Source organism: Schistocerca serialis, chromosome 6, assembly GCF_023864345.2.
Source record: "Schistocerca serialis cubense isolate TAMUIC-IGC-003099 chromosome 6, iqSchSeri2.2, whole genome shotgun sequence".
NCBI classification, from domain to species: domain Eukaryota; kingdom Metazoa; phylum Arthropoda; class Insecta; order Orthoptera; family Acrididae; genus Schistocerca; species Schistocerca serialis.
In genome coordinates, this window is record NC_064643.1 from 423096771 (window position 1) to 423112971 (window position 16201).

Sequence of the window (16201 nt, forward strand, 5' to 3'; positions counted from 1 at the left end):
TTCGACTTATCTGCCAGCTTCAAAGGTATTTAAATCAAAACATTTTTACGAGTTAACCTTACTTCACCAGCGCCGAGAGTTCTCTTACACCATCCTCGCGTTACCTGTGTGGTGTGTGCGTGTGTGTGTGTGTTAAATCTTATGGAACTTAACTGCTAAGGTCATCAGTTCCTAAGCTTACACACTACTTAACCTAAATGATCCTAACGACAAACACACACACCCATGCCCGAGGGAGGACTCGAACCTCCGCCGGGACAAGCCGACCAGTGTGATAGCCGGCCGGTGTGGCCGAGCGGTTCTAGTCGCTTCAGTCTGGAACCGGGCGACCGCTACAGTCGCAGGTTCGAATCCTGCCTCGGGCATGGATGTGGGTGATGTTAGGTTAGGTTAGTTAGGTTTAAGTAGTTCTAAGTTGTAGGGGACTGATGACCTCAGATGGTAAGTCCCATAGTGCTCAGAGCCATTTGAACCATTTTTACTTGTGTGGTGACGGGTGTAAGAACATATAGACACAAATTATGTGCCTCTAGTGAGTGGGATGCATCTTCAATAGGAAGTACCCGTGAATGGGGGCGTATCTATAATAGGAAGTATCCCACAGTGGAGATGCATGCATCCTAAACTTTAATGACATGTTGGATCATATTGCACGACCTGACAAATGGTGTTTCGGATGTCATTATGGCATGTACCATGTTATAAGACATGACATCACGAATCACTTTACTTGACACGATGCATTGTATTATGTGACATTGATACATGTCAAGATATTTTGATTTTAATGTCTTTCAAGCATAGAGGTAAGTCGAACAACTAGTTCCCTTCTTTTACATCCCTAACTCTGCCCAGGACATATTCGCTTTTTTGTTTCAAAGTAAGAGCATTTTTCATTCTGGTATAGATGGCAAAAGCGAATGTTGGCATGGTCTCAAAGTGGAAAAATTATTCGGTGCTTCGCAGATGGGTTCCACAATGGACTATTTCGTTCATTCAGACAATAGGAGTGTTAGGAATTGCTTTCCGTATTGCATTATTGGTTCAAACACGTGTCCGATCATCCTGATTTAGGTTTTCCGTTATTTCCCTGCATCACTTTGAAAAAGCATGGCCGATTTCCTTCCTCGTCCTTCCCTAATCCGAAGGGAGCGATGACCTCGCTGTTTGGTCGCCTCCCCCCGTAAGAACCCTTCATTGTTTCCTTCTAACGGGAAAGGGGTGATGGTTCTTTTTGGAGAACATTGATTTATACGACTCTCGTGATGGAATTTATGTGTAAGAGCTTGACAAAAACATTGAATGAGAGATAAACATACCTCCTCTTTCACACATATGGTTTTCAATGTATTGACAATTTTGTCGCTCAACACTAAGGCACTTTTGCGTCAAGCTGCATCGTTCCTTACCAACAGATCCTCGCATGTACTGACAAATACCGTGATTTTCTTTGTTGGTTCCTTTGTTACATTTATTACAAGTAGACTGATTCCTTCGTGATATTTGGTATATTTGCTTATACGAGTTTTGAAGCAACAGGTCAGATGTAGGACTTTGGATACCATAATAACTTTATAAATTTCGACCTAATCTATTAGGTGCAATGACTCTGTAACATAACGGGTTTATGTCACTAATATTGTTATCTACTATTTCTCTAATAGACATTCAGTTTTACACCTCAATTTTCTGTTCAAACGGAACAGTATGTTATAAAATGTAGCCAAATATTCAGGTGAACCATTAGTACGAAATCTAAGATTCTTGCACATAGATACAAACTGAAAACGGAAGTGGTGAGAGAACTGGATTCATGGCAAGTAAAAATTACCAATTTTCTAATAATTTCATTTCACGAGATGAGACACACGTTATTGCCATGTATTTCCGTCGTTTTTTGTTCTTTCATTTGCATAGACAATTTTGGAAGCAGACGTTTACCCCATCGAGATTTCCCATACCGTTGCGTGGAAGGGTTCTAAGACCTGGCTGAGTGGATACTGTTTTTTAAAATATTTTTTCTCGACTTTTCTTACTGATTTAAAAGGCGTCCTTCCTGTTTTCATACATTGTTGTAGTATTTCGGTCTGCTGCATCCAACATACTAAATCTTACGTTTTACGTTTGCACATCGTCGACTCAACCTCAGTCACACTTGCTCTTAGATACCACTTTTGACACAGCGTGTGCCTTCTGATCAGATGTCTTTCCCTGAATTTTGCTACAGTTTTCCCTTCATTTAGTACAACATATGGGAGACACCCATATTTTTGCAGTTGTACACTCAATGCTAAAATTTATAATCTCTGGAAGAGTAAAGAGCTATCATTAAACACACGTTGAATAATCAATAATGTATTTTCAAAGCAAATTCTGAACACCTGAAGAATAATCTGAAGGCTTTCGGCTGAAAGCTGTGTTACCAGGTGACGTTTCTTTTAATTCCTGTCGTCGAGGCGGTCGCTGAACTCACCTCCAGGTAATCGCTGCATGCGGAGAGCAGGACGCGGTGGGCCTTGAAGCGGCGGTCCGGACACCACAGCGTCACGTCGACGAACGCGTTCTCTGTGAAATACCCGCAGAGCCGCTCCAGCAGCTGCGCCTCGTGCTGGTCCCAGCGCACCAGCAGCAGGTTGTCGTTCGCCTTCTGCCAAAAGTTGGTCGCCACGTAACGATCACATCTTGATACACAACACGAAGTAGCGTACAAGTTTTTTTAAAGTGCACTGAAAGGGTAACTACTCCGCAACATTAGGCAGTGGGAAGCAAGCACTCCTTCTGTGACTGATTCTACAAGGACGTGCAGTAGCGATGTAATGTAAAGGAATGATCGTTCACGGAATATTGTTCCTGTATATGACGGAATAATATACAGAAGAAAGGAAAATGAAATTGAAGTTCTGTTAGATGACGATCAGTTTGGTTTTAGGAAAGGTAAAGACACAAGGGAAGCTGTTCTGACGTTGCGCTTGGTAATGGAAGAAAGACTTAAGATACATTCAGAGAATATATCGACCTAGATAACTTATTCGCAATGCTCTCCGCAGTGGAACTGAGGTAGAACTGCAGGAGTAGCGGAAGTGAGATTAATGACAATCAAAGGGAACTACTGATCTACTGATACGAATATGTGTTAGCATCAAATGAGAACCTGCATGGCACTTGAGGAGCTGTGGAGTGCAATAGCAGTAGGCGAAGAGAGAGATTTGAATGTTACGTGCAAGTGTTGAAGAGGTTGACACAGGAAAGGAATTCGCGGCGGACCACATCAAAACAGTCATGAGCCTAGCGACAGAAAGCACACAGATGGGTGAAACTGCAGTTGTACCTCAAAGTTAGGCTTCTTTAATTCGCTACTGTTATCATTGAGCAGTGAAGGCTTCATTTCGTCTTTTCTTCACCCTTCATTTGCTGCCACCTCGCTAGGTGGCACGAATTACCCTGAGCTTCCTGTGTATTATCGCTGGCGCAGAGTCAATAAAACAGGCTGGTTTGTGTGAAATTGGAAAGAGTTTGCGTACGTGGCGGAGGGCAACACGGACAGTGGTCGGCCCGTCGGTTGTGTGGGCCGATGGCTATGTTTGTGCGGAGACTGTTTACAAGTGTACCGTTAGTGGCTGCATCTAAGTTTTCACCACGCACTTCAGTGTGCTTCAGGTGAACTGTCTTCAGTTACGCCCGTTCTTCGCACTTCTGGATGCCGGCGTTTTGCATTGAACTCAAATTATGGAATAACGACTTCTTGATGCAGCGGTGATTGATATCGCCCGCGCTATATGCCCACCTCTGTGACTTTCACTTTATCGACCTCAAAAACATTTTTCACGCGTTGTAAGTATTGTTGACCGCATCTGGTGTGTTTGAGTTTGGTCCATTTAATGGTTTTCACTTGTTGCCCACGTGTAACGGTGGCTGCTTGCCGTTACAGGTACTACTTGAAGTTTTGCGTCACTGTTACTTGTTTACGCCACAAGCTGTTGATGCTTTAAAAGTTGTGGCATTCAAATTAGTTTATTTTCCTGTGAGCGGTCAGGACGCTTGTTGTTACCCTAGTGTTGAATAAAATTGAGTATTTAGTGCTGTAAAACTGCTCATAAGCTCTATGGTAAATCCATTTCATTAAGCGATTGTTTTTATCGCCTTGTAATATTTTCTTGGATTTATTATTTAATCTTTCAGTTATTTTAAGGAAGTTTCCGAACTAATGTATCCTATTCAAATTGTGTTTTAGGTCGTTCTGAAATCCAAGTACCATGGAAGAGAGCCTTACTTGTTAATGCCAGCAATTAAGTTCAAAAATGTTCAAATGTGTGTGAAATCTTATGGGACTCTACTGCTAAGGTCATCAGTCCCTAAGCTTACACACTACTTAACCTAAATTATCCTAAGGACAAACACACACACCCATGCCCGAAGGAGGACTCGAACCTCCGTCGAGACCAGCCGCACAGTCCATGACTGCAGCGCCCTAGACCACTCGGCTAATCCCGCCCGGCAGCAATTAAGTACCACGTCTAAGAGGTAAGCTTTTGTTTCTCAGAGAAATTTCAGTCTGGCGCAAACAAGTCTCTGGCTATGTAGCCAAGGTGATTAATTGACGGTTTTTCTATTTGAAGTAACTTTACGAGATTAATGATATCATCCTATTCAGTTAAGTTTGTTTGAGGAAGAATTTCATTACACCATCATTTTACCGTTTTATATTATTAATCGCTGTCTGCTCTGTGCAATTTTAAATAACGCTAGTGTTTGATTATTGTGGCAGATGATTAAAATGGCTCCAAGCACTATGGGACTTAACATCGGAGGTCATCAGTCCCCTAGACTTAGAACTACTTAAACGTTATGGAAATCACACACACCCATGCCCGAGGGAGAATTCGAACCTGTGACCGTAACAGGAGCGCAGTTCCGGACTGAAGCGCCTAGAACCGCTCGGCCACAGCGGCTGGCATTGTGGCAGATTTGAAGGTTTTGCTTTCCCATCGTATATAAGGGGATTTCAATCATGAAGATCATAAAATCGAAAAAACGTTGTTCTAGATCCCCAGTAGATGGCTGACATGTTTCATTAACATTATGATGGTAAAGTGCAAAATTTAATTGAGGAAGAATTTTAGCCAAATAATGTCCACGTACCCAGAAATTAAGTTGCAATGTTTTTGTATCCAGTGAGCGTAAATGAAGTTTAGATTACTACCAGTAAATCAAAAAATCAAAATTCTAGTTATTCTGACACTGTTCTGCAATAAATTATTAAATAAATTTCGAAGAACAAACACTCTAAGCTAACATTTCGTTTAGTGCATTCTCAACAGATAGTAAATAACTAATTGTACATTCTCCTTATAAGTTATCAATCCGAAGATTATTTTAAACTTCACAGTACTTTCTAGGCATGGTCGTATTGGAAACGGTATTCCGTTGCCTTCCAACGACCTCTGCCAATCATAGGATGAGCTAGATTGTCATGTGGATTTGGAACCATTTTTAACATCAAGAACCATTGTCAGAGGTGAATGAACTGGTAAGTGACAGAGTGGAAAACTTATAATGCTTGGACTGGATGTACGGAGAAATTTATCAACTTAAAACCCTTAATGAAGTAAAACAAGGTAAATCGACCTGCTGTTACACTTATATGAAGTCTTCTTCCTGCTCAACAGTCATCCATTACATATGAAATTACTTTGTTGTTTCAGTCTTGTCTTCATGCTAGACAACAGAGGATAGGAATCTATTATGAACAAGAAAACACGTCCAGCTTATAGGAAAGTTAGTGTTGCAATTTTTAAGAACCTCTGTCATATCAGTCTTTGCATGGAATTGAACAACTGTCCACAAAAGAGACAGTGCACTTTTCAGCAAATGTCAAACTTTTTATTAAAAGGTAAATTGTTTTACTGATACACTACCTTACCGAAAATGGTATTTATGGAAATACAAAAAGGAAAATGATGATTTTGGAAAGCAGAGAAATACAGATATACAAAAATGGCTCTGAGCACTATGGGACTTAACATCTGAGGTCATCAGTCCCCTAGAACTTAGAACTACTTAAACCTAACTAACCTAAGAACATCACACACATCCATGCCCGAGGCAGGATTCGAACCTGTGACCGTAGCAGTCGCGCGGTTCCGGACTACAGCGCCTAGAACCGCATGGCCACCGCGGCCGGCTACAGATATACTTTGTATTTCCGGAGCAGAAGTAGACTTCTATGTTTCTGAGCAGTTCATAATATCATTCTAAAACTGCCTTCAGTGTTTTCCCGCGAGAAATAGAAAATAACGATAAAATTACTTTATTTACTAAGAAATTAAAGAGAAAGTAAAATAGCAACAGTGAGTACTTCAAGTATTCACAATGACGGAAGCCACCTGAACAAAGTTGCTTCTTAATTTTGAAATATTTGTAGGTGTAAAGGAGTGTTCTGTGCACGTTGGTTTAGCAGCCATAATTAAATACACGCTACAGAGTTACAAGTTCATATGCTCAGATCGTAGTCTGTTTATATTCCTGAAACCTGTTTCTGTGTGCGAGTTCACTGTTTGAATTTATTATGGTTTTATGGTCAAGTACTTTGTGACGACGCACATAACTTAATTTCACGTACCCAATCTTGGAACTAAAGACTTTAATTTACCTAGGACCATCATTTGGTACTATCAGATAATTTATTAGCTGCCCTTATAATAGGAGAAGAAGAATTACATTGTTCCTGCACTTTCATCTTCTGTGTAGAAGACTATGTAACTATCAATGAAGGACTCAGTATTAAATGTGTGATGTACAATGTATAATGGCTTCTAATTTAGATGGGCTTTTGTTGTTCATCAGGCGAATTTTCTCTTAGCAGACATTAGCAATTTCCTTTTTTGCAGTACGTAGCTGTAGTTACCACAGAGAAAATACTGCTCAATCCGTCTTTAATCCGACTGCGACGCACAGTGTCGACAGAGAGCTAGGTTAGTTTCCTGATATGAACAAAATGACGCCAAAAGCAGAATTTTACGTTCCCATTCGATAGAACTACCGCGAATTAGTCTAGTGCGATATTTATTTGATCGATATATATATTTACAGGGACAGTAAAACACCAAGGATAGTGAAAATTCCACCAGCGATAGTCGACTCCACCGCCCTGGTCCTCGCTGACAACTGCCACCATGTAGCGGCGCTGCTCAGTTGCTGCTAGAATACTGGTTATTCCTCGTGTTTTAAATGTCTATTAACAAATACTGCTGACATAAATATCGCACTAGACTAATTCTGGAGCGCTCTAGTCAGTAGGCACATAAAATTTCGATTCAAAAATCATTTTGTCTGCAACCGGAAACAAATCGACGTTATCCGCCGACACTAGGTGTCACATGTAAGAAGCGATGAGGAGTGTTTCTATAGGCTGACTCGGATGGTATTGATGCGTCGTTTCATATAATATCCAAAACACTTTGGAATATAGAATTTTTCACATAAACAAAATACTGTTATAAATGGAGGTACTTTCGCAAAATTAATTCAAGTTTTTACCAAGCGTGATGAGTCACCAACGTGACACTATCTAATTCAACAAAAACTAAATCTGAAAAAAGCATGCACGAAATAAGACTATCAAAATATGTTTGTAGAAGTCTTAACTAATTTTCCCTGGATCTGATCATTCTGCTGGAAACAATAAAATAATGATAGTAGGAAGTATATTAATAATTAAATGAGCTTATAAATCCGTCTTTCGGCAAAACTTGAGTCTCCCAATACAATTTTTGTTAATTTTGTTTAATAGTAATTTCTTTTTCTTTTAATCTGATGTTAAACCTATTTATTGGGATGTATGAGATGGTTCGTTTCTTCAGAATGCCATCCAATTTATTACTTTCACATTTCTGCGACACATGTTTCTAGATTGTTTTTAGAAAGTAAATTTAGTTTTTAACTTCTTCATGTTTCTTCACAGCCCTACTTCTTTTATTCTGACATTCTTCTATTTACTTGTTAATTTTTGTCAGTGTATGATCCATTACATTTGCTTGTTAATATATTCCTCAGTCATCAATGGCCCATAAATTATTCTATCATAAATCAGAGCACTTTACGAACAATGCCGCTGACTGTTTGTATAACATACGGCAATATTAAACTTACAATGTATTTCAGTGTATATTGTTCGGCACTTACGAAGATTTATCTCAGGCTCAAAATCGGGGTCAGTTTCAACGTATCAACGTTAGGATCATTAAATGACGAATTAATTATCTAGAGGACTACAATGTTGAAGGCTAGGATACACAGCAGTTTGTGTAAATTAGTCTGAAACCAATGAAGGCAAAAGTGTTTGCGTCAGTGCTGCTCTCAGTGAATATCAGACATTCTCTCCCCGAATACTGCAGTTCGCGAAACCATTTACCAAGATCAGCAACCGGTGTCTTGTTTCCGAAAGGGGTGCCTGTATGAGAGTTATCCCCATATCTCCACGATGTACATTTAGCTTTCATTTGCCACACGTTCCACTTGACAATAGGGATTCATTGAGTTTAAGAATAAAGATATATCATTTAAAAGCGTGGGAGCAGGGTGATGCAGAGTGGAAGGATGAACAGTTTCAGAATTTGTATTGAGGGTGATAAAAGCTCACAACAGTCTTTTGCAATACGAATACCGACTACGTCGTTACGCAGTAGAAAATACATTACCTATTGAATGCTTTTAGATGTATAGTACTGCAACTATATTAAAATGATAGTTTTCATTTTGCTCGCTTCATATGAGTGCAGAAAGTATTGTGAAAGATCAACATGTAACCACATATTTGATATAGCAATTAAAAAGAAAGATGAAGAGGAAAGACAGAATTATAGAGTCGTGCAGAGTGAAGTAAATTTACGTGAAAAGAGAAAATAAATAGTATCTAGCTGAGATGAAAGAACCACTAATCATATCAGTACACAAACCGAATCATTATAGTGAGTCAATACACCTGCAAGAGATGGTCTTGAACTAAGACTACAGAACTGTTTTTAATATCTCAACTGATGCTGGTTTACGATCCTTGCTGACTATTTCCCTCATTCTTTGAGACGCTTACATTTGAAACAGAGTCTCCATTGTATTTCTGAGTGTAGCAGAGGCAACCCGCCTGTACAGTGATCATTCAGTTACTGTTACTACAATACCATTCTTTACTTGCTGGATGCTTAATTCCCCACCAAAATAAAAGACAATAGTAATCTGGCTATAAATTTAGAAAAAAGAATACTTATTTGACTCCAAACGTGTTGCTGTTGCTACTGAGCGCTCGGTCTAAAAGTGGATCAAATATGTCTCGCCCTCTGTTCGAAGACAATATTGAAATATAACAAATGACCGATGGTAGCTGATGTTTACAAGAATTTTTGCTGCGAAACAATCAAGTAAAATTCCAAACAGACGAGTTTAATTATCGAAACACAGAGAAGCAAAAATAAATGAAGTGCAGCAATTATTGTATTATGCACTTATAGTGAAAAAAGAGAGGTGCTTAAATAGTGGAGGAGAAAAGGAAAAAGAAAATGATGTAAGAGAAAACGAAAGAGGGAGTGATAAAGGGAAGAAGAAATCTGTGATGAAAACCTACAATGCTTTACCGCACTGGTCACTTTCGGTATGAATAGCACAGAAGATAGTGAGAAATTTTAGCTGGTCGATCAAGAAAAGTTATGTTCATTTAATATTAATAAGAAACCACTACAGCTGTATTGATACACGTTTATTATGTCACGACCAGTTTCATTAGAAAGAAAATCGTCAGGCTACACCGCCAACAGTCGTCGTAACAAATCCTCACAGAATTGTGCCAGTGTCATGATTGAAAAGCTCTAGCCGTCTTGCGTAACGTAAAGGTAAAGTCTGGGACATGACGATTACATAAACACATAATAGATCGCCTGGCAGAAGGACGACGAGCGATAAGTGCAGGAAACTTGCCATGCTATGTGTGCACACTAGACTACTCTAATGTACACAGCATGGCAATCTGCCTGTGCTCAATTAGAATTCTGTATACATTAGATCAGTTAGGTTGAGTGTTGCATTGAATCATGTTTACACTGTCGGTGTAACAGTGGGCCTCCCCAGACTAATATCCAATACCGATGAAGATAGAAATCAACTACGATAGACTCTCTATCACTCTTTAAATATCTGTGCTGCGGGAAGAGTTATTTTTGATTATGACAGTGACATAGTTAAAAAGCTGCAAATATGTCAATCAATATATGGAAAAATAAACTGTGCATCTATCTAGAAACCCCAGAAAAGGAATAAAAATTAAATTTTGTGAAACTGTGATGGTATTGTCGCTGTCGTATGGATGCTAGAGTTGGGTCAATAAAAAAGAAAATGTCAAGAAAACACCAACAGTAGATATGGGCTTGTTGTGGAGAGTGAAGATCTGCACAATATCAGATGTAACTAAGACTGAAAATTTTAGTAATGAATACAGAGGCCATTAACGAGGAAATAAGTGAGTAGAGAGATAGATTAAAACATTAAATGAATAGAATCAGCTTGGAAGACAGCTCCACAAAATCCTGAACGACAAGCCTAAAGGAAAATAAAACAGAGGTCGATCAATGGAAAGACAAAGAGAACTTTGGAAAGATGGGGAAGCTAAATGTGTAAGACGATGATGACGATTACAGAAATTAAACTGCGAAGACAAATGTTTACAATTTATTATTTCCTATGTTTGCACGTATAAAAATGGATCAGACTTATATCACTTACAAAACGGACTCATCAAATGAATGCAACTCTGCTGACGCATTTCTTTTCGCGTGAAAGCGTAATTAATGTGAATGTAATTTCGTCACTGGCGTCGAATAATCATCCATATACTATAAATAAGCTGATTCTAAATTCAGATTTGGATCTCAAAAAACAGGGCTAAGAAAACGAAAATCGTGTAGGAGCACGAAAACGAAGGCGGAAGTCAGCTTTTCAAATTTAGATATATTTTAGGAATACAGTCATAACACACGAAATACAGTGCATCGACGATTTATTTGTAAAATAGCTATGTTTATTTTGTGAACACGATTACAAAAGATACGGTATCACCTCACATAACACGGTATCTTGTTACCTACGAATCGCGCTGCATTGCTTGCGATGGAGGTTTCCTTCTGGTACTCAGCTACGCCAATGGCTACAAACACCCATCACAGAACACCAACGACCATATGTCCCGTCTGAGTGCTTCTTCTTCCGAAAATAATGTAACGAGGTGAACGTGACACACAACAGGTTTCAGAGTGCGGTAAGTCCGCATTGTATGCGACAGAAAATGTGTTCTTGTGATCAGATTTCACTGTGTTGCTTGTGAAGAATATTACATACACCATGACAACACTGCACATACGTGGATATCACCAGCCTTTTATAATTTCTTTACATGCATCTGCAGTATTTATCACTTAGGAAAATTTGTCTGTAGTGCTCCACTTGCAGCAAAAATGTTAAACCATACAATGTGATCACAGAAAAAACAGTAACTCATGTGGATTGTGTTTACTTCAAGAGTGTCTGTCCTTTACAAAAGCATTTAGTTCTTTAAATTATACGTAATGGATTCCTGAAGTAGAGGATATGCCTGCAGATAATACGCCCATTGTTTTGAACCGTTTATAGAATAAACTCAGACTTCAGTCGCAGTTGCTTGATTTATTCCACCAAAACTTATTTTTTCTCATCCACTGGTTCCTTAAAAAGACGTCTTAGAGATTTTGTCTACAAATCACTAGTGCTACCGGTCCTAGAACACTGCTCAAGTGTGTGGGACCCGAACCAAATAGAAATAACAGGGGATGTTGAACGTATACAGGGAAGGGCAGCACGAATGGTCACAGATTTATTTGATCCGTGGGAAAGTCAAACAGGTACTGAAGAGACTGAACTTGCAGACTCTTGAAGGCAGGCGTAAACTATCCTGAGAAAGTCCATTATTAAATCTCTAGAACCGGCTTTAAATGATGAGTAGGAATATACTACAATTCCCTACGCATTGTTCACATAGGAGTCGTGAGCCATTCAAACAATTATTCTTGCCGCTCTCCTTAACTGAATGGATCGGGAAGAGACCATAATAACTGGCGCTATATGACGTACCCTCTGCTATGCACTTCAAGGTGGTTTGCAGAGTTTAGATATAGATTTAGGTGTAGGTGTACAACTTATCTCTTGCGGCTGAGACGTACCATCCTCTTTCAAGCACTTCATGGTGGTTTGCAGAGTATAGATGAAGATGTAGATGTACAGTCTGTCTCTTCAGGTTACGTGGGACCAAATAGTAACTACTAATAAGTTTTGAAGTAAATATTGCGCACATACAAGAACAATATCGTGATGTCAGATACTAAGTATATAACCTGTTCACTGAGAGTATTCTTCGCTCCCTCGGTCTTGGTGTTTCTCAGAGAATATTGGATGGTTTGGTACACTTCCGTAAAATACGAATAGTGAGATTTGTAACATGAGGAGAAATAGATTGTACATCGAGAAGAGGAGAAATGGCTTCTAGATCGACGAATGTTGCTGCAAATATGCATGTACCATTCACTGCGATTGTGCTTTTTTTGGTGGATAATAGTGAGTGAAATTAGCTTTCAGAAATAAAACATGTAAACCGAAGGGCCACATCCGTTAAATGAGACTGACTTCCATCTAGTAATTCTCGATTTGATCATAGACGAAGCGAGTCGTTTGTTCCACCGCAATCGACCGCTGTTACGCGGCACTTCTTGTTTCATAATAGATTCCTAAGTAATACACAGGTGATGGTCACAAGCACTCGCAGCTGTAAGCAACGTTCCATCAGGCGCAGCTCGCAGAGGCCACCGCTTCGCAGCGGCAGCAGCAGCTGCAGCATCAGCGAAGACGCGGTTCTAAGTCCGGTGCAGGCAGGCGGGCGGGCAGCTAGCTGCTCGTAATGTCGGCTCAACGCCCGCGCGCCTGGGCAGCGGGGCTGCTGGCTCACTTACCGCCATCTGTGAGGTGCAGCCCAGCGCTGCGCTGACGCGTCTCCGGTCGTGTGGCTCGGCGGTGGCGGCCTGCATGTGACTGCCAGTGGCTGCCGGGATGCAAGGGGAAAGCCCCGCCGCCCGGCGCTGTATCGTGGGAGGCCTCATAGCGCCCGGCCAATGGCGCGCCCGCACCACCACCGAGCTCGCAGCTGTCCTTATTTTATTGCGCGTTTACTTTTCCTCTAAGCTTTATCTAGGTCTATACCTGTAAGTGAAGCAAACTTTCTTGCAACGGTACGTGGTTCAACGTGTACAGTAACCCTCAAAAAATCTCACACTGTACAGCATCTATAGCGAGTAGAGGCTTCATTACTGCTTGTTGCCTTTGACGTCTTAAAGAATGTCCCTGAAGAGGAGGATGCTGCAATGCAGAGTTAAATAATGGTCTACTGTGAACTTCTAGAATTAAATAATCAGGCTACAAACAGATCTCTGAAGATCCATACTAGCTCAATATTTCGAATCCTTAATACGGAAGGCATAGAAAAGACTGACCTAGTAGCTATGCTCAAAGTGACAGCAGTCAGCAACACAAGATCGTTGAAATACTGGGACAGTTTTAGTGTACTTGGTATGTTGAAGCTAATACCTCGATGTTAAAACTGGACTCATAAATCGTCGGAAGGAACGAAACTTGTGATTTAACGCCTCATCTACGATGGAGTTACTGGAAACTGAGGAGAAGCCCGCTTTGGAAAAAAAACATAGGGCAGACAATGGCTCTGAGCACTATGGGACTTAACATCTAAGGTCATAAGTCCCCTAGAATTTAGAACTACTTAAACCTAACTAACCTAAGGACGTCATACGCATCCATGCACCAGGCAGGATTTGAAACTGCGACCGTAGCGGTCGCGCGGTTCCGGACTGAATCGCCTAGTGCCGCTAGGCCACAACGGCCGGCCGTAGGGCAGACATTCGCTAGTGCTGCGTTCCTCCAGGATTCGAGCCCACAGTCTTTCTTTATACAGTGATGCTCAAAACGTAAGAACGAAAGCAACTTTCGCATGATGTATCGCTGCTAAGAGCTCCATGAAACTTGAACCATACATTGAAAGAACTGCAATAGTATAGCACAGAAGGTAACTGACAGAAATACGCAATGAAACGAACAGAAAGGACAGTTTTACTGAAATACAATAACTACACCGAAGGCACAGCGAATTATGTTACTGCCCTGGATATTGCAAAAGGCTTGAAATGGTTATTAATATTATTTATGACCAATATGGACGGCATTGTGCCCTGTAAAGCGCTCCAGTGCTAGTCACAAATTCTTACGGGAAGTGTGCTCCAGTCCTCCACTTGACAACTGCAGGATAGTCACTGGTGCATTTGCACGTGGTGTAATACGTCTTCCCAAAATGCTAACAAAGTACAGCTTGACAACTAGGTCAATTAGCACTTTGCGAATCATTCTAAATGTCTACTATTTCAAGAAATTTACTGCAGTAGTATTACAACAGAAAAACGTAACAGGCTAATGTTTCAGATATTGCTTTAAAAGACGTTAAAACTGTTGTGATGTTAATTTTTTTTGTCAGTATACTTCATACTCAACGGAACGCAAATCACTCTCGAAAATGTGGAGCAAAATGTGGCGGAGGGAAGAGCAATTGTTCCAGTTTCATTACACACGTAATTTTGATCCTCCAATGTTTCTGAGGCCAAACAATATCTACCATTTCCTTGTTATACTTACTAGCATCAAACCTTCGGCTGCACGGGATGTGCCAGAATAATTCAATTTTGACACAAGGTGAACATCAGGTTCACTTCTGCCGTTATTCCTATTTACTGCAAGCACGCACTATGCATTAAAGGCAATGTTACACACACATTTGAATAATTCTTCTAATTTAAACTTACAATGGGATAGTATTAAATGTAAATGACTGTTACATCCACTATCACTTGTACACAATGCTGTTTCGAGGCGTCCTATGAACATTTCACTCCACCATTAGTAATATATACATCATCTGCATCTCCACTTATACTTACATCAATACTTCGCAAGACATTTTACAGCTCTAGTACTTCATTCCTCCCCTTTCACGTTCGCAAACAGTGCATGTGAAGGGCGACTGTCGATAAGCTTCTGTAAGAGTTCTAATGTCTGAGGTCTCGTGTTTAGTCTGAGCCTCGCTTAAAACTGGACGGTTGGTAAAGCAGTCACTATTCGTCGTCCTTAGCAGAAAGTCAGACGGTACTGCCAACATGGAGAAATCGTAACTACCGTTCAAATGCTCCGTCCTTGTTTTTTTCTCCCAGTCCCCGTCGCTACCGGCGAACGCGTAGGATTACAGAGGCTATACCATATTCCCGTCTAATTGGGTGGTTACAAGTGTGTTCATTTCTAAACTGTTACTACCTAAAATGCTTACTCCATAATACCTGGTAAATGAAAATGCAACAAGATATAGCAGATTAGCAAATTACTTAACAACCACCATTTAAATTAGTTTACTACATTCAGCTACTAAAATTATTCAGTACAAAGTGTGTAGGAGTTTTCCCTTGTGCTCTTACTGTTTTCACTAATAGTAGCTCGACTTGGAGAGCAACTTAAATACAAAATTTCTTGCACAAGTCATTCAATTATTGTTTTTATTAACATTTTCTCTGAGAAGCAGAGCCTATATGTCTCATGAAAGTAGCATCACACGATAGATGCAGTGATCAATTCCGAGTCAGTCAAACATATTTGGGAACCAGTGACAATTTTACTAGAAACAGGCGAAGAGTTTCCTTAATACTATACTTCACTCAGTTATTTCTCTTATGTGAAAGATTTTAGGTTATTTCTCTTATGTGAAAGATTTTAGCAGCTCTTTGTAGCAGAGACTCAAGGCGAAGTTACCTGCAACAGTGCAGATGGAGATAGGAAATGTAAAGAAGAGACGACAGCAAAATTGAGCAACACATAGCTTAATCAATCCACTGGTGTCCGCGAATGGCAAATATCTGCATGGGAATCTCAATAGGAGACAATCTTTTGAAAGTATGCTGCTAGAGAAATGTAAGCTTAACATCCAGCTGATAGTGACACCATGAAATTACGGACACAAGAGCAGGGCGGCTCAAGATGTATGGAACTAGAATCAACCAAGACTTTAGCGAACAAAGGATTTTGGCAT

At 40.2% G+C, this 16201-nt stretch overlaps 1 protein-coding gene across 1 annotated transcript in view; it reads right to left on the minus strand.

Moving 5' to 3' along the window:
• Window positions 1-13166, minus strand: part of LOC126484900 (zinc finger protein 628-like) — an 80581-nt gene extending 67415 nt beyond the window's left edge. The window contains exons 1-2 of the mRNA XM_050108500.1: window positions 13020-13166; window positions 2474-2647 (exon numbers count right to left, since the gene is read on the minus strand). Coding sequence (XP_049964457.1) covers window positions 2474-2647; window positions 13020-13166 — 321 coding nt within the window. The remainder of the gene's footprint in view (window positions 1-2473; window positions 2648-13019) is intronic.
• Window positions 13167-16201: the final 3035 nt, after the last annotated feature.